The 26194-nt window shown below is 45.5% G+C and overlaps 1 protein-coding gene across 1 annotated transcript in view; it reads right to left on the reverse strand.

Moving 5' to 3' along the window:
• SUSD4 (sushi domain containing 4) overlaps positions 1 to 21258 on the reverse strand; it is a 29747-nt gene extending 8489 nt beyond the window's left edge. Inside the window, exons 1-4 of the mRNA XM_062571285.1 lie at positions 21223 to 21258; positions 19704 to 19776; positions 17091 to 17303; positions 8924 to 9103 (exon numbers count right to left, since the gene is read on the reverse strand). Of these exons, the coding sequence (XP_062427269.1) occupies positions 8924 to 9103; positions 17091 to 17303; positions 19704 to 19776; positions 21223 to 21258 (502 nt within the window). The remainder of the gene's footprint in view (positions 1 to 8923; positions 9104 to 17090; positions 17304 to 19703; positions 19777 to 21222) is intronic.
• Between the last annotated feature and the right edge of the window lie 4936 nt (positions 21259 to 26194).

The raw sequence follows: 26194 nt of genomic DNA on the forward strand, positions 1-26194 counted from the left end.
ATAACGCAGGTGGAAGCCGCAGCTCGCAGCGTGCGAGGAGAGCGCTGGGGTGTATCGCAGACCGCACACCTGTAAGCTGCCTCCTGCAAGTCTTTGCTACGGCCCCAACACGCAAGGCAGAGCCCCATGGGCCAGGCCACCGTCTGGTGCCACAGCTGTGCCCGGGGGAGGCGAGAAGACAGCAACAGAAAACCAAGGGGAATTTCTCTTTTCTTCCAAATTCACCTCCTAAGCAGAACTATTTTTCTTGTGATGGAAACACACAGGAGCCCTCAGGCTTCAAACTACTCTTCTACCTGGCCAGCTTTACGTTCCTGCTACTGGCCGTGGTGCACGCCGCTGAGATGGATGCACCTGGCTGCAGCGCACGGGGCGTCCTCAGCTCCCGCACGCGGTAAGCGAGGACCGGGCGTGCAGCAAAGGCTCTCTGTCGCTCCAAAGCGCAACCTCTTGCTTCCCTGGAAAGGGCATTCGGGGCTCCATATATCGATACTTCTCTTTCCTCATTCCACTGCTTGTCTCCCTTTACTCCGCAGCTCTTCTCCTCACCCTGCGCGTGGCCAGCTGGTCAGCTCTAACGCTATCTCTGCCCACGGGACGGGAGGGCAGAGTTGGGAGCTAGAATTATTTTCCACAGAAAGGCATTTGCATGTCAGAATGGCTATAATCCCTAATTCAGGCCCAGTATACTGCCCATGGATGCTCAGCCTCATTCCAATCAATGTTTAATCAACCCACTATGTACCGTGGGAGAACCCAGCAGTAAGGTCCCTTGACTCTTCCCACCAAGGATGGCCTTGTCCACACCTGAGGCTCTGCTGGCTGACTTCAAGGTCCCCCATAAGGACCGTTTTCCATACACTGCCTTCCTACAAATATAAACATGTGTATGTAGGACTTTAAAAATCCATTTTTAAGGTAACATTAAAAAATGCTATGTTTTTGCCTTTTGCTGCTTCTTTATGAATACTGTGCAAAAGTCGTTTAATTCTGATATTGCAAAACAAAAACTCCCACTAACTGTCCAGTACTGTTAATAGGACAGAAGAAACCCTGCTGGACTCAACTGGTCCATACACCACACTAAAAACAAAACAAAACAAAAGCCATGTTAAAACATCTCAGTCTAGAACAGCTGCTAAGCAACAATTTATTTCTAACCAGACTTTCCTGAAATGTAAGCAGAGCAGGAAATTTTACAAGAGTAACTTTCCACCTATTGCAAGCACCGATACACGACCGACACATTTCCATAGCAAACACACCGGGAATTGAGCGAGCACAGACTGCAGCTGCACTGCAACAAGTCAGAAACTCCCTGTGCCCACTGAGTTTGTGTTTTGCAAGGGAAGACATGCTTCGAGGAATTTCCCTAACTACACCCACAACAAAGCAACAACAACAACGCTGATACCAGAATCACAGTAACAGTGGAAACAACCAAGTGTCCACTAATATATATAGTAATTATTACTGAACCCGATAGCAGACATGACTTAGAGGAGCAAAGGTACAGAATGATGATTTTGAACTCTGAAGTTGCCAGCAGATGTTATTAGTTTTATTCACTGAAAGCCTACAGGAAGTGTAATTCAAAATACTACACTTTTTGCCAATAATTTCCAAGTTCTTTTCAATCTCCAATTACTTAACCTTTGCAACACCATCTATGTTTTTATCTTCTGAGAAATCACCTAATAGTTGAGTAACCTCTCCTAGACCATTCAGTAAGCCAACGGCAGCCTGGAGCACATCCCCGGTCTCCTGACTCCACGTTGCTTCCTCTCACCCCTGGACAAACTTGCCCTCGTTAGGTATCAGCTGCAATAGCACCGTAAAGCTTTCAGTGTTCACAGTGGGAAGCACTTTGCACCTTGCAGAAAGTGCAAAGTGAGTTGAATAATTAAGTTTTTAGGGAAAGCCTGCTTCTCTTTTCTAGCTCTGACGAATGGCTGGAAATCGCCATCACTGACTCCAGCTGTGTGAGCCTAAATGAGACGTTCCAAAACTAGTTCCAATAGTTCCAATTTTAATAACAGCTTACCATTAGCTAACTCCTAAAGGGAAACAGAGGGTGATCTGCAGTCATTTATCCTACCCAGAGCTTCCTTGTTCCCGGAGGTACAAATTACGGAGCCGGTTTTGCAGTTCCACCCAGCTGGACCCCGCAGGCGTTTCAGGCTGACGCTCGCCGTCGTCCCCGACAAGGCTGCCGCCAGCAGCACAGCCGCCCGTGAAACGTGGAGCCACGTGCCCGAATCAAATGCTCTTTGCAGCGTACACACAAGTAAGCACACCCCCAAGTGATCTTCCTCCCATAAATTATAAGTTAAAAAGTGAAACTGTTGTTTACACTACAAAATTGGATTATGAGCTTGCAAGGATGGAGGGCGAGGAGTCCTTTTAGCAGCCGGCCCATAACTACCCTTAAAGGAACACCTCTGCTCGTTCTTCACGTGGCAGTGCTCGGAGCACTGCGGGCTCAGCGACAGCAGACACCGTTTTAGCTTTTTCTGTAACTCTGTCCTAGCTTTATCTGCTCTTTTTCCTCACAATTGATTGGCCTTATAATCAGTAACGGTGCCTTTAAGACTTTGAGAACGAGACACTGAATACTCAGCTTAATTTCTGAGGCCCCAAACAGGTGTGAACGTGGAGCCAACTCCTTGCAATTATTTTTATACAGCTTTCCTACCATTAAGGCATCTTACTGCCTCGACTCCAGCTGCAGTCAGGTACTGTGCTCCTACATCCAAATGTAATCAGCTGGCTAGCAGCAAGACCATTGCGGGAAGCCTTTGGGATGCCTCTGAGCCGACTGTGTTCGTCTAGTTTAACTGGGGCCTGCCCAGACACCTACCAGGAAGCAATCAGAGAGCTTTAAAATAAGTCAACCCTTGGGTATCTGACAGCTGCTACAGGATAACCCCAGAACTGGAAAAGCAAAAAAGGGTCAAATGAAATGCAGCGCTTAAAAGTACAGCTGCGGTGGAGGAAGGAGAGTGAGCCAGCTTGGAAGCTGTCCAAGGAGGAGCCGTGCCAGATAAAATTAAAGATTAATATTATAGAACAGGCCTCAGGAGGAAATTCTGTCTGCTTTCCCCCTCTAATCCTCAGCATGCCCAGAACACTGTGGACAAAATAGTACGTGCATCTGGCAGCTCACAGGAAACTTCAGGGCAGAAGTTACGGCCCCATAAAAGAGTTTGGGTATCTGGGTGCTTCTGGAAATGCTCAGGGATCCCTGAAAGGTTCACAGGTGACAGAGCAGGTGTAAAACAAGGATTTATGTGGGCAGTCCTCGGCATCCAGCAGAAACAACACGCAAGGAATAGACTGCAAGCTGCTGCCTCTCTCGAAACAGTCGGTCTGTTGCCTTTCTTGAAAAACTGTGAACAAACGCATCTATTTCCATCACAGCTCAGATCAAAGCAGATTTCTGCAACGCAGAACAGGAGCGTTCACTCCGAAACGTAACAGTATTTATCCTCTTCAAAGAGGGTCTGCCGACTGGAGGCTGTTCCTCAAACCCTTCACCCTTACAACCAGGGCTGTAAAACGACCACTTTCGTATATCATTCGGTGTCAAAAATCTTTGCTTCTTTTCTTTCTGTTTCGCCTTAGGATACATCTGCAGGAACTGAGTGGCCGGATGACTACGAAGCGGTTTGTCCGCAGAGCGCTGCGACGCGTCTGCCTCGCCGTCCGGGTGGCCGTTCTCGTCCCGATTCACCTCCTTCCCTTGGCTCTTCCCTGGCGCGTGGAGGTCCATGGATGACTTTCAGTGCTCCCCTGCAGCACAGAAACTCAACAGCCCCGAGCGGCTCCACGAAGCGTTCACCGTGCGCCCTGGCACGGCTTGGCCGGCCACACATACTGTTTCTGCCATTTTGGGTGAGTCTTGGGCGAATTAACTACCTCGGAAATACCGAGTGACCTTCTTGAAAGAAAACTCTCCTTTTTGAAAGAAAACTGCATCACCTCGGCTTTCTAAGACTCTCCGCCACCGCAGGGTAAGAGACTAACAGCCTATTTCATCCTTTGACCATCAAGGTGAAGGTGGCACCAAGGTAAAGGGTTGCCAAAGTAAAGGTGTTTACTGCAGATCGCCATCGCTCAGGCACACCGCTCTCGGCAGCGAGGACAGCCTGCAATTCCACTCTCGCCGCTATTAAAAGCGAGGCTATCGATCAGTCTTACGTTAACATTAACTCCACTTAGCTTGGAGGACCTGTTTGCTATCTTGTGGCATCTGCTTTGTTATCTCTCCTGCATGCATCCTGAACAGCTATAAACAGAGAGCAGAATCGTGGCCGGTATCTCGCTGGATTTTCCTGTACTACGGCATTTCACAGCTTCCTTGTATTGCTGCCCTCTGATCCGTCTGCAGGAGTTTTATTTGCGGGAGACCTGATACATCAACATTATATTACCCAAGGACAGGCATCAGTTTGTCATGTTGGCGTTTATCTAAAGCCTTCTCAACATCAACGAAAATACAGAGAGAGAAATCCATTTGTACTAATGCACAATATCCCAGGCTTAGGATTGCTCACTTTATTCCGTCTCCTGGATGTAAACTGATTGCAGATGGACTTTCACCTTTTTTCTTGGTATATTGCTATATGTTCCATCAAGAATTTAAAATATTTCAAGGGTGCAGTTTATCAAATGTACAGCTGATCACAGCCTTTGGGCTCAGTCAATTGTATACAGCAATGAAGATTTTGAAGTACCCTGCAACTGGTTGGAAAGTTTAAACTGCTATGTTTTGAAATATGAAGTGGCTATAGCATTTCAACTGTAGTATCACCCTGCTCCAGTGCTCTTTAGTGCTTTTTATTTTCCAGGTTCCATGCCATAAATTATCAGACTTTCTCTTTTAGTATCTGTCTTCAGGTTTATGAGAATAATCGTTTTAAAGCTCTAGCAGGTATTCTTGCCTGTCTTTCCAGAATATATTTGTATTTGTAGCATACTTGGCTATTTTTAATTCTCCTATCGCTAAAATCATCATTCTTGAATTTCTTTTTCTACCATTTCTTTAGAAATTTACTGATGTTCTAGCTAGGTTTTTTGGGGTTCACTGGCACTTCTTCTGACTTTGTTGTGCAACGTCCTGTATTCCTTCCTATCTTTCTCTCTTAGCTTCTGTTAACCTCAGGATCCACTCTGTAATCCCTCGTTGCTTAGCGTTACATCTACTCACCTCTAGCCACACTGCGGTGGTTGCATCTACCAGCGTTCTGAAATTCCTGCCCCTCTCCAACTCATTGCATCTCCCCTTTAAAGTTCACCCCTCCTGTTTCATTTTTATTTTGAGTCCACTCAGAGGAATCTGTGGTGCTATTTTATCTTCTTCCAAGCTGAATTCCCCATGGATCTGAGCACCTGGAACTCACATGGGACCTATGTGTGGACCCCTCGGACTTCCTGCGGCGCCGCTTCTGTGTCCACCGGGGATGACGCTGAAACTGGCCAATTCCCTGTAACAGGATCATGTCTGCTCGCAAATTCAATCACCCTGTTTTCCCTTTTACTCTTAAATACTAAGCCAGGAATTCCCAATAATGTTATCCATACAACTGCTTCCTGGGTTTTTTCTTTTTTTTCAGCACTTTAAACCAGCTATTCCTTACGTCATCTTGGTGGTCCTCTGAAGGACGTAACAGATTAAAACACCGAGTCCAGATGGTAAGGTGCGTAATCATATACAGACCAGATTCCCAAAGTGCTAATGGCTAGACATTTTTTTCTTAACTTCCCCAAATCCTCTGTAATGTCTTTATTCACCTCAAAATAGCACATCATAAATGCTTTGTGGTGCTAGACAGAAGTCTGCTGCCTATCTCCTTTCTGAGACTTCGACACCAGCATGTTTTCAAGTATTCATTCTCTTCTCTGACTCTTGCAATCTTTTCCAAAGCCATCTGATTTTACAGGCAGCTATTATACCTCACGTGGTAATCTTCCTCAATTTAAGGGGGATTTTTTTATCTTTTGCATATCTGACTTTACAGAGGGCACCCACTAACTCACAATACCTTCTATGGATGGATCATTAACCTCAAACTGTTACTTTAAAAATAATGTAGATGAATAAATCTACATTTTCCTTAGATTTTTGTATATCATCCTGGAAAACATCTAAAACGTTTTAGCATAAAAGGAAGTTCAAAAAGGTTCTGCATTCCATTATAAAAGGGATATTGAAGTTGACGATGTAAATCAAGGATTTAAAGGGGAAGAAAATTCAATGTTACGGTGCTTCAGCTTATCCTCTAAATGACTGTAAGAATTTCTAATATTGGTAAAACAACACAACTTTCTCTATCCTTATTCTCAGAAATATCTGAACCATTTCAGCTGAAGCATCCCAAACGATTCAGCTTGAGGTAGACACTCAAATCAAGCTGAATGTTTTAAATTTGGAAAAGTTGCAAGCATGTAAGAAGAGGATCTCAAAACAGCAGACACTTGGCAACCCAAGCTCGAGACGTCCTCATCTGCCTCAGCTGCAGCGACTTCCCCGATCAGCTCGAAACAGCTGTTTCTGCAAAGCAACTGCCTCACGTTGCAACGCTGGCTGCACGTCGGTACCACGTAAAGCAATTTTTATGCACTGTCGCGAATAAAGCCACACTGATTTTTATTGTCAGAAAGACCTGCTTTCCTGAGAGCAGAGATGCCCTGAGCGCGGCAGAGTTTCTCGCGGGGCTCCTGCGCTTGGCAGGGTGCAGAAGGGGCCGGGGCTGAGCCCTTGCAGAGGCGCTGCAGCACCGGAGCCCGCGTTACTGGGGCTGACGGGGCCTTTCCACCTGCAAGGGCTTGGACTCTACCTGTAAAGAATATAAATGCCATCAGGCGCCTGAAAAGACAAAAACCGAAATGCGGCTGTGTCGCCGCTTCGGAGATGCGGTTCTGCCGTGCAAAACCGACCGTGAGCCCGGCAGGCCCCGGGGCGACCGCCCGATCAGGTACATCTACATTCACTGTTTACATGGCCTAAGAAAGAGGCAAAGATTCCTAAGATCGACATACAGCATTTGCGAGATTACTCACAAATTTAAGAAATTCCTTCCCTTAAGGCTTACAGAAGAAGAACACGTATTGAAAGCCGCAAGCCGAGCGGTTTGCAGCAGAATAAAAGCACTACGATGGTTTCCTACAGTGTCCTAGCCGCCGTTTGCCGTTAACCCTACGGAGCAGGAAGTGTTATCAGGACAGACATGGAAGTGCTCGTGGAAATAAAGAAGCGGCATTAACCTCTGCTCGGCGGCACCGGCACTGCCTCCGGTGGGCAGTCGCGAACGGGCCCCCGGAGCCGGGCGCTCCTTCGGCAAATCACCTCCACGAACGCTTTCAAAGGAGGGCGCTTAAAGCCGCTTTGCTCTGTCTGGATTTAATGTAAAAAGAAAAAAAATGTTTTTTATTATTAGTTTGTTTTTTTTTTTTTTTAAGAAAGCTCCTGGGAGCAGCCGTTTGCGGGGCGTGAGGAGAAGGCGGTCGAAGGGGAGGCCGGGTCTATTTAAACCCAACAAATTAACCCTCTCAAAAATGGATTACATAGCGCTGATTTGTGCTTAAACTTGTATGGTGTGCTCACCAAAAAAACCCAGTCTCTTAGCTATGTCATCCTGAAATCGCAGAGGCATTTTTGACTTTTGGTAATTTCATTGCCAATTAAAAATAAGACCCATTCTATTACTTTTAGTAGTATCCCACATTGTTGATGCTGTTGGCAAATTCCTGCGCTCCAAGAACGCTCCGTGTTGCGCTAAGTGACACGAGCAGTAGATATGTTATAGTAATGGCTTTTAGCTGAATTCTGCGTACGGATATCTACCACGCAGCCTTGAGACACAGCAGAAACGTGCTCCTCTCAGGGGAGCAGCGGGAAGGATGCGTTTGGATTCTGGTAACCTCACAGGACACTTTGTACAAGGCTGTATGGAGTATTTTTTTAGCTGAAAGTGGATTTGTACCCATATCTACAGCTACTCAGCCCATCCACTTGTGAATGTGAATTCTGCAACTCCCTCAGTCTTTTCATTAGAAAAGCAGCAAAGAATTTACATTTTACAGGCAAAGCAATCATCACTGTTAATAACTTCAGCTCTTGCACTTGGGATACCGACAGAGCAAACGTTATATAGCCCAAATCCGAGGCAGCTTGATGAAAAACTGCAGTGTTTCATTTCACAAACACTCACCCGTTTAGCAGATGGCAGCTTCATTTTGAGGTAGGATCTTTAATAAATACAGACTGTCGTTCATATAAGCCATGAGATGTATTCCTCTTCTTAAAACAGAGAGTCATATAAACCACCTCTAATACTAAAACTGCTGCTCTGTCAAAGGATTCCCAACGGAAAAAAGACTTGCAGGTGGAATTAATGATCCTGCAATTCCAATTTAGGGACATCTAAAGGGATGGAAGATACTATAAGCACTCACGTGAGAAACACTGGCCGAGGTCTCATGTTTGGCTATCGAAAGTACCTATCACCACTGATAACGCCGGATGTGGTTGGAGGCTCTCGGGAATAAACCTTGTGAAGGGCCTTGGCGTAGCCTCTCGTCGCTGCCAGCCACGGGGGAAACCGGCCAGGCGAGCGCAGGGCACGAAACGTGGGCAGGAAAGAGCAGAGCAGGGGAACTAAATGTGCCTGTGTCAAATTTTAGACTAGCAAATAGAAAGGAAAATTTAAAGTAACGTTTTAAGTACTGGAGTGTGGAGAATGTGGCATCTTCTTTCCTGCAGTGAGTGATGGGAAGGAGAAATCCAAAACATCTTAGCGCTACTCCAGGACTGCACAGCTGAGCTTGTAAGATCACAGATGTCCTTACAACTGTAGAAAAAACATATTGGCAACTATCACAAGGTGCATGAGCTGTATGGGAGGATGTTCTGGTGTATAACCTTGGCAGATGGGCAGATCATCCCACGTCCCATCATCTCGACATACTGAACCCAGGTTGTCTAAGTCAGGGTAACGGATCTGGAAGCCTTCGTGATAGCTGGTTATTAGCTTATCGCCAGCCCTGTACATCTTGTCGTGAATCTCTGCACCTTCAACGCGTGGAACGAGGCAATCTGTGACTTTATAAAAACAGAATATTAACTTAGTTACACAAAAAGCACTGCCAGCTCTTCAGCAGAGGTTGCCAGTCAACACGACTGCTCTGGTTAAGCCGCCTGGAGAAAATGCATGTTGGTCAGCACGCGCTTCCCCTAGTCGAACACGGGCTGCCAAGTCTGTCGCATGGTGCTAGAAGCCGATGAGTCTCAGTAACAGCTCGCTCGCCCGGACTCCTCAAGCAGACAAAATTAGGAGCATTTAGGGGACTGGTTTTCCTTGTTGCCTTGCAGTCATCGCGTGAGCAAACTACGGAGCTGAACTACGGGAAAGGCCGTGCGAAGGCAAACACTTTGACCGTGCTAAGACAGGGCAAAAGAAAAGATAAAATACAGATCCGGGATGAGGAGCAGAGAAGAACTGCGCTTTGGGCGGCGAGAGGTGGCAGGAAACCCGGGCACCCTCGGCAGGGCCCAGGAATGCCCCGTCCGGTCGCGAGCAGGAGATTTTCTGAGCCCGAACTCACACGCCTCCGGCGATCCCGTCCCCGTACGGGGCTTGGCGCCATCCCGCGTGTTCATTAAGAGGTGGTCAGGAATGGAAATGACCACAGGTCACCAGTGGTGTCCAGGCACGGACCATACTACGTGGCGGTGGTGTCTGCATCAGATGCTGTTACACCTTGGCGTATATGGCAATGCCAAAGAAACAAAAATATAAAATAAAAACCAGCAGGCTGATAAACAAACGATGTGGAAAGGGGGAGGCAAGCCAAAAAACTCTGCCAATACGGCGTAATTAAGAGACAGGCAAGAAGATATGAAGGCATAGTGCAGGTGACTCAAAGCTAATCCTCCTCATAAATGCAAAGTAAGATTAAAACAAAGAGAGGAAAAAAAAATAAATATTGGAAAAAATACACTTGAAATTATCTGTTTGTCTGGCAGCAGCCAATCCATGGCATAGAGATAAAAATTTCCAGACATCAAAATCCAAACAGCATTTCAAATAAAAATAAAGAGAGCAAAGATGATGTAAACCTGCTTTATGCTGCTTTTCCAACACTTACACCGCAAAAAAATAACAATCTTTATTTAGGAATGCAGTATTTGTCAAAAAAAAGAAGTTTCTAACGTCCCTTGAGACTTGAACAGGAGAGAAACTTTTTGCTAGTATCACGGGTAATTGCTCTGAAGAGGTAGCGGTGACTCCGAACTTGTATTTAGCGATTAATTGTCAGCACGCACAGAGTACAGCCACGGCCGCAGCTCGCTTTCAGGCGGCTTGTTCGCGAGCAGCGCAACTCCCGAGCCCCATCAGCTGTGATTTCGCACAGCACAGGCAAACGACGAATAAAAACGTATTTCATAACTCATCTCTTCACTGAGGCAAACGAGGTGAGCTGTTATTCTGGGAACACCTAAATTTGAGGGATACGAAGGGGGAGGCTGCTGCTTCTCCAGCTGAGACTGGAGCCTGACAACCTGCGCCCGGAAGCTTTATACCAGTTTATTTGTGTACAAAGTGCCTGAGCCTGGCAGGACTCTCAGAGGAAGTTACAGAGGGAGGGAGCTCGAGATGGAATTGTTTTAATCGGATGAACGGCGGCAGGCCGCAGCGATGAGCTGCTCACTGCGCCGTTATTCGCCTGCTGCATCCCAGCTGCTTTTGATAACAGGCCTATTGCAAGCCCCAGCTAAACACGAGACGGACAGATCCACAATATTACTCTCTTCTTCCTGATGTCTTAGGAGCAAATTGTTTCTGCTGGCTGAGTTGGTATCGTTTAGCACTTATCCAGGAACAGATTGAAGTAGCCCTCTCTCTGCAAACAGCCCGGTAAGCTGCACAAACTCTGTCTGGAAGGACTGCGATTAAGTGGCTGCATTTTAAAATGTCTTGTCCTAGATAATAAACTGCTTTATTCTGAGTACTTTTCAGCAAATCCGTGGCAACCGCTAAACCATTTAATGGAATCCACGGTCCTTAACCAGCATCAAATAGCAGTGGCTATGACTTACACTCTTTGCTGGCAGTTTTACATGATGTGCTTGTATCTACTGTGTAAATATTAAAATGGGACAGCTAGCAGAAAGCCCTCCTTGGGGATCTGCTCCTTCTCTTCCAGGCGCACAGCGGCAGCATCCTTCATCCAGCGCGCCGGGTACCATGGCTCACCTCGGCCTGACTTTCTCCAAGTTGCATACAGGGAGCTCCTGGCTTTAGCAAGCCACGTGCCCACCGACTACCGGAGGATATTCTGGGGTCCAGAGTGCGACATTTCCCTACCGAACGCTCTAGCCATGGTGCTTTGCTCCATGGGCAAGCAGCGCATCATCTCTCGGGGTGCTTTCTCCCAGCCGGCAGGCAGGATTCAGCAACAACCTCCCAATACGGAGAGACCGGCGGCTCCTATGCCGTTCGCTGTGGAGCAGCTTGGCAACATCTAGCCATGACGTCTGCTTGCTGGGATGGAGAGGACTGGGGAGGAGGAGCAGGGATGAGAGGGACGGTGTGAAGAACGTGTTGAGTGTCGGGACAGCTCACCTGACACAACCTTGCCCTCTTAAAAGCCAACACTAAGGATTTATATTCTCTCTTCTTTTTAAGTCGCATTAAATCCATAGTATGGTGTTAGTAGCATTATTTAAACCCATAGTATGCTGTTAGTAGCATTGTTCTGTAGATGGCAAACACTGTATTTCAGTGCACATTAGATACTCCTTCTTGTGTCTGTGCTTGCATTACGACAGCGCACAGAGACTTCACCTAAGATTGGTGGCCACTGCGATAAGGACAAGTTGAACATATCATATGTAGTTTGAATCCAGGCTTAAGAATCAACAAACACTGGCCAAGGCAGACAAAAAATGGGAGAAAAGAAATATTCCTGTCATCTCTCAGACTGGGGAGAAAGGCATAGAGAAAGCGCTAAATATCATACAGGAAAACGGTGGCCAACCCACGCTCTAGTCCACCACCTTCACCACCAGTTCCTCACCCCTGCCAAGGGGAGCGTGAGGCTCTGAGGACATCTCCAAGGTCCCTGCCCGCAGAAGCGCTGGGGCAGCCAGGCACAGCTCTTAGATTGGTTTGCCACCCCCAAGCAGACTGCAAATTTAGATTCAACCTCACAGGAAAGAGGTGGTGTTTGCTCCAAGTACAGCAACGGTCTCAGCAGCCACATTATCACAGTAGGGGAAAATAGGCTAAAGTGTGAACAACCTGACATATGGCTCTTAAACAATAAATACAAAATTCCTACCTAGAGCTTTGGCATTTATGTGCATAACCACATTAGAATTGATGGAAGTTACAAGCACATGCTGTAGATCAACACGAGAATATAACTCTCAGCACACCGATTTTTGACAGTGCATTTACTGAACACCTAGTCATGCAACTTTATTCTTGTACTGACAGTTAAAATCGCCTGCCTCTTAACAAGAAATGACAGAACTATAAAATCAAATTGATTGGACAAAGATCTCAGGCAAATTTATTAATTTTAAAATCAATTACATTCTACAATGGGTGACAGTTCGTACTGGATTAATAGGCTTAATTTGTGATTAGAGATTGGCCTAGCAAACAGATAAAAACAATTATATGGACATCTAGATATAAAACTGTATGTAATTATCCACTGTTAAATCCAAACTCCTGAAATTAATTTCAAATGAACTGCAAGTACTGAGAGTTTTCAGTGCTCAAGCTCTGGAGTACTAATCCTACTATAAAACAACTATTTTAACCACCCAGATGGCAGTAGCTGGCATTTACAGACACCGGGACAGGACCAGAGGCTTGTATAGCGTGCCAGAGCAAACACAGCAATCGATCACTGCCTTAAACAGGTCAAGAGGACACAGAGGTTATTTCACCTTGCGATGGCTAATAATGACAAACATTAAAACTTCAAATATAAAAAATAAAAAAATAACTTCACCACCACTTGCTACAAATTTCTGTATGCGTTATTATACAGTTTCTGCAAAGGAGACTTTTCCTTATGTCACCAGACAGCGGAGAACCACGAGCACTGCTGTAATTCCCCTTTAGCTGCTCTCCACGTGTGCCGTGCTGCCCTGTGCCCCCTCCCTGCCTCACCCAAACCTCCAGGGCGTCCTGGTCCCAGCTCACAGAAGGATCAGATTTTAAAAAGCTCTTAAATTCTTAAGTCTCGTGGATTGCCATCAAACCTGGGCTTAGTGTTTCGTCTGAATCAGTGGCTAGATTAGGTATCGACAACAAAAATTAATTCTGTCTTCTATTTTTTTTTTGTCTATTGCTAAACCCTAGGATTTTTTAAAAATACCTGAGGGAAGCACTGTTAATCAGGAAAGTACATATGCACTTGCTTCACTAAATCCCAAATCAGAGTCCTACTCTTGAGTCCAGATAAAAAAGCATTTACGTGTATGCTTAATTTTAAGCACAGAACTCTTAACGTTATGCTCAAGCTGAAGGGCTTTGCTTGATCAGAGCACTTCTCCTCAAGTGCTCTGCACTGTAAATCAGCGATTCTCTCTTAAGCAACTGCTGTCACGTTGCCTATCACAGCCTCAAATTCCCATTTCTTTTCTAAAAATCACCTCAGTCACTGTTGATCACACTGACGTTAATGGCAGTTCCGGTACTGACAGTCTTGTGATCAGACACATCATCCAGATTTCCACTTAACAGGTGGGGGTTGTAGGGAAGAGGTCTGAATATTCAGCAAAGCATGGTAAAGCCTATTTCAACAGCTGCAACGGCTGAGACAGCTACTATTTCCAAAATGCACAAAAACATTCTCAGAAGCTACCCGCATTGTTAAAAAAACCCTGCAAGTATTATAGCTTTTCTCTGCAGCTCCAATACCAAGTTTAGACATACTCTTCTGTTGTCACTCTGCACGTGTTTTTCCTTAACAAACCATTCGATGAACAACAACGGCACTCGCCGTAGATGGCTTCAGCAGGAGAGGGTGTGCATTTCATACACACTATTTTTAAAAGCATCAGGTTGCTTCTTTGGAGTTGCCTTTGCCCCCCATTAGAAGCAGTTGAAGCCAACCGCTAAAAGACGGCCACTCTTGCTTTACTGACGCCCACGGGATTCCTTATTGTAATGAAAGTGTTCTGTTAATCCTTCCACCTGAGGAGCTCCAATGAGGCCCTCAAGTCCAGGTCCTTAACACGGCATCAGAAAAAACAGAATTCCCTTGACTGTTAAGCATCTCTTTGGCAGACTGATTCAGGAGGCTCAGTAACTCCATCACTATTTTTCGTGGATATTAAATGCATTGTCACATAGTAGGACACGGTGTTGAACACCAATATTCAGAAGCACCAGTGCCCTGATACCCTTTTCTCCCCTTTCGTCAGCCTTCAGCGATTGGAGATGCGCATTTAACGGGCGCGTGAGTTATCAGTGAGGCTGCTGATTCACGCCCAGGTTTTGCAAGGGTACTGTACTAGCTGTTTTGACACTGGACAGAGGAGAACTGCAAATAATTTTGTGCTTTGTGCTCCATTGTCAGAGTTTTATCCTACCTACACGTATGTCCAAGGTTTAGGTATCACAGCTTCTCCATCAGCATCCTCTGATAAAATGACAAGCACTCCCTATTCCCTTATTTCATTTAATTTCATTTTTTTTTCTCTGCCAGCTCTGCTCTAAACATTTCTTCGTGCTTACCTGTAATTTCAACTTTGAAAATCAGCTGAAATATATTCAGTGCTGAGGGTACAGTGATTAACAACAGTATGTCCTTACACTGCAGTGCTGGCCCCTTTTGACTGCAGTGGTCACACTTGTCCCTGGAACTTTCTCCCCTAACTTCCCCCCAGCCTCTGGATGCTCCCTACCAACACCTTCTCCAAACAATCTGTCTGCCCACGGTTCTGTTGTGAAATCTCCTTTAAAACTAGATCCAGCTCTCTGAATTGTGACCTCCATGCCAACGATCCCTCCTAGCAGAGCTGGGATGGATCACACTTCTCTTACACTTCCCTAAAGCTCCCAGGCTCCTTCTGGTTGAGAGTGCGGCACTGTATTTCCACAAAGACACGTTAAAGATGTGACTTGCCTGATGGATATACTGACCTGTGTGTCCACATCCCATGTCTGGTAAAGCCTGTGGCTCCTCCAGCAGCTGGGATTCATGCTGTTGAATGTCCCTTAGGATCTCCGTCAAGGCTCACAATCCCACTCCTCTGGGTACCACCTCTGATCCCAAGAGGAAAGTCCCACCATGGGACTTTCTGTTACTCTCTTGACTTCCCCACTTAGGTGATTTCTCCAAAGATGCCTCCTCCTCCTGCTGGGAAGGCACACTATGCTCTCTTTAATGAGTCCCATGCTGGCACTCCATTGCTCATCTCCTTGACCCCTCTCCACGGGCTGGGACAGCCTTCTGTCCCATTCGCGTGGTCTTCCCTACAACAGCTGAATCTGACTCCATCCATCTCATCCTACCATCCCTGTTCGACCTCTACATAATTCTTGGCAAGCTTTCCAGTGGATCAGGTTCCTTCCTTTATACTCACCCATAAGCTCTTGGTCTTGGCCACAGAAAAGCTCCAAGTTTTACTGTCCTTACAGACAACAAATAAGGGATCGTAACCTCTTCTCTGTCAGGCAGCATAATTTATAAGCTGGTGTTATTGGTCCAGGCTGCCTTTCCCTTCTCCATAATCTCAGTGTGTACCACAAAACAGCTCAAGATTTCATCTGCCATGGCTCCACAGCCTGCAGCCTCACATCTGTCCAGGAGTCTGGCCAACGGGGCAGCTACCTGAAAGACCATGGACTTCTTCCCAGCTCACTCTGGCCACTCTCTCACACATTTCACGCCCTGCTTTCACAGAGGCCGCTCTTCAGGGCTGCCCCCTTCATGCCTGCGCCCTGAGCCTGGTGCTCCCTGCCCATGCTTGCTCCCGCTGCAGCACCAGCCACCACGTGCCCTGGTCATAAGCATCAGATCCCCGTATTTACGCACCCACCGTCGTGAACAAGTGCTTGCAGTTCTTATACACATCCTACACAGTTAGTGTGCTCATGAGCCACAGAAGTCTTTGACTACTTCTCTTGAATATAGTCCCTGCATTTATCTTATCTTAAATGACGGAGAGCCTCCTGAAATAGAACTGATCTTGCTCCACCCTGAAATCAATCAGAAAATTGCTAATGACTTCAGTGGAGCAGTCCCAACACTGAATCATGCATACTTGATTTAACTAGCACTTCTCACGTCTCTTGATTTTAATAGCTCTGTTGACCAAAAATAAATCAGCATAAATAACAAGTTATTGCTTTAATATGCTTGGTGATATACATAGTTTGTTTGGACACATTTTTGGCCAAATTTTACTTTTATGATACTCAAACTAATCCTGTTTCTATCCAACTCCTAGAAGAAGAAAGTAATTTAATGTCCTAATTACTTAAAGCCAGATACACTTTGAAAAATGTAACATAATAAAAATCAAGTTGTTCTATGCCATAACAGTCTGAATTATCTCAAAGTCAACTTCTACTGTGACTCTAAGCTACTGCATCCCATGCATATGTGATTCTCCTGTATGAATTATGCACATGTAATAAAAAACATTATTTAAATCCTGATTAACAGGTTTAGTAGCACTGGAAATTAATTATATTTTCCTAGTAAGATATTAGAGAAAGGAATATCAAGTGAACAGCTTTAACAAATAGTTACAAATAGTTTATTGATATTGCAGGCTTTTTCCTCTCCGTATCAACTTGTAACTAATCAAAGTGCTTTATCTTTTTATTCTTAAGGTTCCCTTATGTCCCTTTCAACCCACATGCACACATTACCTCTCACAATGGAAATTTGACTGATGGATGGGAATTATGGACGGGAAACTTAAAAATGTATCAAATAAGATCCTGTGAAATGGACTCCAGCCGTCTGTGTTTTGTGCTGAGACACACGGACGTGGCACATGCATAAGTGAGAACAACCGACGCTGGTGAACTGCTTTAACAAAACTGACTTACCTTCTTGTAGGCACACAGGTTTATCACTTGGTTTCCAGCTCAGGGAGCCATTAAAGTGTCTCACACAAAGTTTTTTTGAAGTACCATTAAGCCTGTATCCTTCTTGGCAATGAAACCGGACTACCACACTTTCAAAGAAAACACCTGCACTGGGTGTCTTGTATCCGTGTTCAGGTGCTCCAGGATCAGCACAAGCATGTAGGTCATCAAACCCTACGTCAGACAAAGATACAATCAAACGGTGTTCATTCACTGCCCGGGCAGCCGCAGTCCCGCTTTTCCTAGCTCTTGCCATTTAACTTTATGGGGGGCCTCACATCTACTAATGACCACTAGCAACCTTACTTGGATACCTGGGTACTCCAGGCTCAGGAGAGGACCAGCTGCCAGCTCCAGCAACAAATATTTGCTTGGGAGCTCTAGCAAGTTGTTAAAACACTGGTATGGGACTGCACTAATGCCAGAAGGGAGTTTTTTAAGACATTTATTTCCACAGAATTATCTCTAAAATAACACAAACAAAAACCCAAGAGTTGCAATCAAAAAAATGTGACTGTTTAGCACTATATCAAACTCATTTCAATGGCATTTACATAAACTGAACCTTATTTTTTTTACTGCTGAGCAACAAAGGTTTAGCACAGCACTGAACAAGCACTGCGTATCAGAAGAGCAAATAGCTTTGCAACAGGATCAGCAGGGGGGCAATTAACACCGGTGGGAGGGATGCCTGGAAAATTTGAAAACTGTCACACTGTGGCTTTAATACTTTGATTTTAAAAGAGTAGTATCAGCGAGCCTCTGTTATTTCCTGCATGATAAGTGTGAAGTGTATCCATAGTACAGCCAGAGGGAATAAAGATATTACTGCTCAAAATACATCTCTCTTTCCTGAGGGCAAGTCACACCCTCTCCCAAAGGGCTTGGTGGGAAGCTGTGGCAGCCACATGGACAGCACTGGAGGTGATGAAGGGCTCTGGTATTTGAATACCCAACTACTCCAGGGTATTGGACAACCATAGGCCTGGACAACCACAGACCGGAGAGCGCAGTAAGCACAAGCAAAGCCAGTGCATTTCGCGACCTGCTGCCCTCATCCTCTAGCAGAGGTAGGGGCACACCATGTAGTCACCAAACGTGACCATATTTTCCTGACTCCCCACCACAGCCGTTTTCATGTGAGCTTTGGTCCTTCAGCTGCACTGAACTCCCCCAACTGGGCAGCACTTTCCACGAGGTCATCTGAGACCCAGTTTGCAGCATCCACCCTGACCACTTGCCTGGCCAGCGTGCCATGGGCTTCAGAAAGAGCCACAGCCTGCCCCAAGCTGTTGCCTGGGAAATTTCACTAGTGTCCCCTCCCTCGGCACTGCAGAAGCAGCACCAGAGCAGCGGAGCATCTGCTCCCATGCGGTTTTACTCCTCCGTCCAGTGAAGTTTATCTCAAGACCTGAAGGGTCAGTGCAGTAGCCAAGTAAATGAATCTACGACTCCCATGCCCGCTCATCTGCTGCACGACTCCAGACCTCCCCCGAGACTCTATCGTTTGTTAATGTGATGAATAAGGAGAAACAGTCATTACGTTGATGGGATTATATACTGTAGAGAATACTTAATAACAGAGAAAGGCTGTCTGTTTTTACGGGAGATTAAAAGGAAGCTGCTTCTGTTTCAGGCATCAAAATCACATCTTTCAATAAAGCCAGCGATGATCTCTTTTTTTTTTCCCATTAAGCCAAGGAATAACGTGACATTGAGCTTGACTTTGTTTTAACCGCAAATAATCTCAGAATTTGAAGACATGCAAAGAATATTATAGCCCTCCTTGAAATATGTGCTTTTCTTACGAACTACATCCAGGGAAGGAACACAAACTGTCTAGTACTACGGCCCTGCAAGCTGCTGAGGTCACATACAACTCGCAGAGCACAAAATGAGCCAAGTTAATTCCTCAATTTCATTAAGTTAAATAAGCAAAGCTCGAGATTTCTGGACTGTCAGCACAAAACCCAACATAAAAGGCAAGAATGTTTTTCCCTTGTGCAACCTGACTGCGTGATCCAACCGCCACTTTTCTGGTGACCTTTTGTAAGCGAAGACTTTCATTCCTCTTAGGGATATTTTTGCAGTAAGCTCATCTCTACGGCTTCCTTTTCTCAAGCACAGTTTGTGAGCAGACATTTCTATGTCCCAGCAGCAATTCCCAGGAAGGAACTGGAACACCAGCGGAAAGACAAAATGATGCACCCTGTAGCTTCTGCAAACTCAGTAGCTAAGTAAGCCCCGTTACTCAGCTGCTGAGTAAGATCCGCCATGTGGAAGCAGCCCAGCATCACTGATTCCTGGAAATATTTCCATTTGTTTGCTCCTGAAGAAAGCAAGAAGGAAAAGGCTACAGGGAGAAGCCAGCTAGACCGATCACCCACGCAACGTGGTAACTTCTCGCGGCGGGTTCGCAAAGGCAAAGCAAACGAAATCCCGACCCTGCTCTTTCCTCCCCAAACACCAAGAGCAGACACGGGCCAGACCTCGGTCCCGCTGAAATTAGCGGGGTTCTCCTGCTCTCGGGACGAGGAGGAGGAGGCAAGGAGGCGCCCCGAGGCCGACTCTTGCCCCTCCGGCGCAGCAGAGACGCGCGGATCATCCAGGCGAAAGCTCGGCCCGTCAGCGTTTCTGTACGCAACTCCTGGTGCGATGCTCAAGACCGGGAATGCGAAAACACCCCGGAGAACTGGGACCTTCCCGCTGTCCTTAACGAGCCCGGGCTCGGCCCCGTTACAAACCAATCCTTTCTATATACTCTCATTTAGTTAAGCTTCACCCTGTGCTGTAAAAAAGGAGCAAACACATGTCTGATAAAACACACAACGGCTCAGTACTTTATGTCTTTTCTCCTCATAGTGTTCGTTTCTTTTATCAAAGCTACGGTTTTAGCAGCAGCCGCTCAAATTCGTGATATATTATTTTTATAAGGGCAGGAGCAATCTCGTTACAGACTGGACGTCTTTTGCTCTGGTTACTTTAGAAGCTGATGACACCAGCCAAAAACGTTTTCAGCCACAACCACAAGATAAAGTCTTTGAAAAGAACTGTAAAAATTACATAAATGGGAAACACAGTCTTTCTGATTATATCAGAAAGGGGTTATCTTGCAGGAAAGGATATATAAAATAAGGTAAAAAGTCAGGTAAAAAATAAGGTAAAAATCATTTCAGAAAGAGGAGGGATTTCTATTTCTTAATAGACCCTTCAGCAAGTCGGTTCAGGATGAAAAGACTGGAATTTTACTTTGTCTCCTGGGATTTTTTTTTTTTGTGCTTACAAAAAGGGAAGGGGCAGGCATCAGCATCTACTAGTAAAATCTACACAACATGCCTGTCAAATGAAGAACCAGATTTTCATGTTATCTATAATATTAAAAATGTACTAAGATCAGCAGCCATCATCATCATCATCATGACCATTGCATCATTAGCAACCATTTAATGGGATGCTACTGCACGGTTTTAAATCCCTGATGCAAAGACTACTCCATTAGTGCTGAAACTAAGTATTTCAGTAATCAAAACTACTTAATACTTAATCTAGCATTTTATACAAGATTTTATTTTAGCTAAATTATTGGGTATCGTCAGTGGGAAAATATGGTAAAAATGACGGCAAATTAATCAGAAAGCTGAAAAATAAGCAATGTTCTGCTTGGGGCAGATAATGAACCATTGCAATCCGTTTGAACGGAGCGTATTACTCCAGTTCTGCATTACGTGTTCTCTAACATATAATGATTCATCTTGTGCCTGACGAAAAGCCTGAAATATTGGAAGCCCCTTGCCTGACAAAACACCCCAGGTTTCCGAATCCTGTCCAGTCTTGAACTAAAATTATAGCTACTCGTACCATTGGGTATTCTGTTGATCCCATCTGCAAACTCAGACAGCAGACTCCTAAATCAGCTCTGAGCCTTCTGCAAGCGAACGAGGCTGCCCGCATAATTTACAACCCCCGTGAAACGCCCCACGCGCCTTCGCGATGCTCCGGCCCCCCAGCACCGCCCGAACTGCAGACAAACTCCAGGAGCTGAACCGGCCAGTGCTCTGACGGACGCCGCTTAGCTCCTACCAGCTCAGCTTACGTTGACCAGAGAGTCACCGTAGCTGTTGCGAGGCATGACTCCGGCAGGATAAAAACCAATTTATAACAGAAGAAATCCCATAACCTCCTCCCAGTAAATGTCCCAGACTGGATATTTAGTTTTTGAGCAACACTCGCATGCTGAGGCCTCTGCTGAGGGCAGCTCACATCGCCTGGCAGGCAGAAAGGACTGAAACGTGAACTCAGAGTTTGTTCAAGGGTTTAACCAGCCTCCTGCAGATCCTGGCTTTCAATTTTTTTTGTTTCATTTCAATTCATTCAACAAGTCAATTTTAATTATGAGCTCTATTCACACTGCAAACTCCACAAGGAGTTGCCAAAAACCTAAAACCGTGTTTTTCTGCTCTACTCTGCCAAGAGGAGCCAGGTGAGAAACCTGCCTCACCTGCTCTAAAATTCGGATGGACATGGCAGCAGAAGCAATCAGCTCCACCTCCTTACTGCAGGTAAGAAATTCCTGGATTCTAACGAGCAAATCTTAAATATAGAAGATGCTCACAAAAACTTTCTTTATTGTATACTCATCACGTTTGAGGTAATTTTAACCATTTTCAAATGGTGCTTCTTTAAAATGGTTCTGTGCATTTTATCTGAATTCTGAATATCTATGAATTCTAATTTTAGTCAAACACATTTTGACAGAGATGATGGGTTTTTAAAATAACCTAATTGAAAAAAAATCAACCAACATCTTCTACCATAATAAAAACAGGGATGCAGTAAATGCACATAAAGCTCTATATATGCTTCAATAAGTGGACATAAACCTAACACATCCTCCTAGTCAGCGTAAGAAATTGTAATCACTGGCATAAAAATATTTGCAAACATGTTTGATGACTAGCAACCCGTAAGAATCATCATAAGGAATTAAATAGGTACTAGTCCAAAATACACAATACTAATGCATCACTTACAACAAATTTCCTTTTGATTGATGTAAATGAATAGATGAGTTCATTAATTTTATTTAACTCAACCTATTCCATTCATCTCCATATGTCTAAGGATATCATTTGAGTTGCAACACTACTGATGTGGGACTCCAGCCTTGCGTCACTAAAGAGCATGCTAACAACGCAGAAAGCTACTAATAAAAAGTGAAAAATAAAACTAACTCTTTATAATATGAAAACTGTTATTGGCCTGATGTGTTTTTAAAAAGCAATAGCAAAGTATTCTTCTTGTGTTGATCAGACACATATTTTTCACACTCGGGGAAAAATTGATTACTGTTACCAAGAATTAGTGTAAATATTTTTACTCGAGACATGCATCACTTAGGAAATATAGCAAAAAAAAAATCAGAAAGGAATCATGAGCTAGTTACTACAGTAGTATTTCTTCTAGGCCAATGGCATGAAATATTATTCATCAAAGCAAATCCACAGTAACGAAATGTCACTTACGCTATTCAGCAGAGATCCTGGCTTCTGTAAGGCGCAATAGCAGGAAGGAAATAGGCAGAGGTTTGAGCTGAGGTTTTGCTATTTATGCTCCAATTAATTACAGATTTCCCCATATAATGTTATATTTTTACTGCCTGCAACAGTACGGTAAACCGACAATTTTTGCTTTTCAGCTCGGCCACAGAAATTGATTTTCATCCTTTCCCGGGAACAGCCGGAATTGGTTGCAGGGATAACGTGCGAATTTTGTAACACGAAACCTGCCAGTAAGGCGCGCCGTAGCGGGGCCGGGGGGCCGCGGGGCGGACTGCCCCGCGCGGCGGCTCGACGACGTGACTTTGCACTTCGAGCTAATAAATAGCACAGTCTTCTAATCATCACCTGTGTTACTCAGACAGCCCTCGGGCCCCCTCTTCTTTCTCAGCACGGTGTTCCAGACCTTCTCTGCACGGTGCCTGCTCCGCTGGCCCAAGAGCAAATGTCGGTGGCAGCCAAGCTCGCGGTTAGTTTTGGCAAAGCTGACGTGAAAACCTTCAAAATCATCAGCCTAACAGCCCTCTCCTAGGCCAGAGTTTCCCCTTTCAACACAACCTCATTTCTCTCTGGCCAGTTTCTTATCGGTTCTGCAATTCTTCCATTAATCCAAACCTTCACACACGCTTTCCTTGGTGGCAGTTTACTGAAATCAAGATAGACGACACCCGCTGCATTTCCCCTGCCTAGGAAACCAGCTGCCATCTCAGGAGATTAACAGGCTAGTTTGGTACAATCTACCTTCAATAAGCCTATGCCCTGTTTTATCTCATTCTTAACTTACCTCCAAGGCTTTCATTTTTTTCTAGCCTAAAAAAAAACCTCTACAACCTTGTGAGTTATTGAGGTGTGAGAACCAAGTCTCTGGCAGCCCAGATCACGGGGGTTTCTTTATTATTATTTTTTAGTACTATATGGGCGCTATATTGGTAATCGCCCGCACTCAGTTATGGACGTGACTGCGAACTTGCGTGAAACAAAAAAGCTGAGGACAGGAGACTGCAAAACCTGGGAGAGAAGCCGCAGCTTGGCAAAGGCACAGAGACGGGATCGAGTGACATCCGGAGACACGCCAGCCTGGGAAGTGACGGGCAGCTGCACGGACGGTGCCGCCGTCGAAGACGAGGGAGAGGGAGAGGTGAGCGCAGGCAGCCTGGAAGGGTCCCCAGGGGGCTGCTCTGGGGCAGGAGGCTGCAGAGGGACAAGGCGGGTGGCACATTCGGGGGTCCCGTCCCCCGGCCACGGGAAGGAGAGGGCAGTGGTGAAACTGGAACAGGGCATCGACGGCAGGAGCAACCGCGGCGAGGCGGCACGGTTTCGGCGGCTGACAAGGCGCCGCGAGAGGCTGCCCCAAGGTTAACAGAAGAACCTGACTTCTGTTTCTGAAAACTACGGATCCATCACGTACTGTGCACGGACAACGGTGAGGTTAAGATTGCCACGCAAAGTCTAGTACACTCAATATAATACATGGATGTGCACCGTTATTAGTTGATGGCAAGACTGGGAGTTAGGGATTCATGTGCGCAGATAATAACTAACGTTGAGTTATCTGATGCTCAAAATATTTTCACAAAAGCCAGACTGAAAATCACTGGCACCAGTTACATTCAAAGACCACCAGCCTCTGTTCTTCAGAAAGTCTTTGTATCCCAAGCTATCACAAAAACAGATCACCATCACCGTGCAGGACCACAGGCAGTGGGAGAATAAGCTCTTGTTTAATTTTTTATGGCACTCTTAATTGATTAGCTGGGAGCTAGGAAAGGTCCAGAACTAGTGAGATAGTTCCTTATTCTTACGCAAGGGATAAGAGTTTTAACCACATAAACAAGCAATTTATTTAAAAGTTACTCTTCCTAATGGATATTAATTCGAGGATTTCCACAGTCTCTCTTTCCCCGGAGTGTTATATGGTTCCTTTCAGCGCAACAGCTGCAGCAAACCCAGTTAAAATAATAATAATAATTAAAAAAAGGTGGATCCATACACAAGCCGCGCTAGAGGCAGGCCGCATACCCGGATTTATGTGTGTGCCAGTCCCCCAGGATGGCATAACTGTGTTTGTTCTTTTAATAACTGCAGGCTCCAGCGACCGGAATAAAAATCCGGTGCAGAAGCCCAGGCGCCCCCTTCGCTCACCTCGCTGCCCGGAGCTGCGCAGCGAGCGGGCAGAGCGCCGCGCGCCGGATGGGGTGCCCGACGTAGCGCAGGGCTTTGCAAAATCCTCCACTGTCTCTACAAAATATTTGGCTCAGCCCTTTCTTTTTATAACAGCGGGGAGTTGCAAGCCTGCCCGCCAGCGCTCTGTGCATTGCAGTCACCGCTGCAGCCGCGCGGCTGGGTTATTCAGACGATTATCTTCTTCCTAATTAATATATCTGCACTGCACATCTACAGCCTCTTTCCAGAAACGCAGCCAACGTACTCAGTTAATTAAGCAGCTTATTAAGTAAGAACGGCCCTGCAATAGCTATTGTGACTACACACGTCAGCACTAATCTTAAGATCATAAATGATTTTTTTACTCTTACATGCAAACTCCAGATGAGCGCATAACGAGGACAGTCTCAGGTACTCCCCACTTACACGTCCCATTTCCACGTTGTGACCATCTTAGAAAGATTTTTTTGTACCGTGACACGGTCTTGTGCCTGATTTGAGTTCAGAAGTGAACTGCTTGAGGAAGTTTAGGCAAAATTTTTTCAGGTCTTGCTGGACTGGGCAAGCCTAATACCCGTGTTTTGTTACAAACAAAATTCCCGGGTATTTTTTGCTTCCAGTAACTCAGAAATAGTTATTACAACTCTAAACTTGGCAATGGATAATGCTGGTGGAGGAATGACATTGATATGGCCCATGCACCGGTCTCCTAACCACTAAACTCTCTTTCTCCTTTCCCAATACTACTTTCTCTTAACCATCTCCAGCTTTACTGTCCTCCCAAGAATATTAATGTTCCTCTTTCCTTTTTGCCTCCATTCTCATCTAGCCTCCTGCTCTGCCTCTGCTGGTGCTGCTTCTCAGAAATCTCACCAAAGCCTTTCCATTCCTTTCTTGCTTCCCTCTCAAGCTGGTTGGAATGAAGGTCCATGAGGTGGCATCAGGTGCTTGGGTGCCAACTTCCCTTTCTAGAGGGCCTCAGCTCCCATCTTGCCCTGCTGCTCCTGCCAAAATCACGCCGTTCCCTTGGCAATCTTCACCGGGACCCTGAGGGTAAGAACTGGCTTCCTCTTCTTTAAGAAGTTCACGTTCTTCACACTATTCCTCCTCACCTTATGTTGCTGCTCCCAATTCTTTCCATGCCCTAACTTTCTTCCGCATCCTCCATGGGGTGAAGTTTATGCCTTGCACCTGAGATCCTTCCCACCCACAGAGCCTGCTCGTCCCACATGCATGTAGAGCTACTGCTCTCACCGAACGCAGCCTGTTGTGTACTATCATCATCATCATCATCATCATCATCGCCAGGTAGAAATTTACTACTAGCCAAAGTTATAGGAGGGAAAA

The sequence above is a fragment of the Rhea pennata genome, chromosome 3, assembly GCF_028389875.1.
Source record: "Rhea pennata isolate bPtePen1 chromosome 3, bPtePen1.pri, whole genome shotgun sequence".
NCBI classification, from domain to species: domain Eukaryota; kingdom Metazoa; phylum Chordata; class Aves; order Rheiformes; family Rheidae; genus Rhea; species Rhea pennata.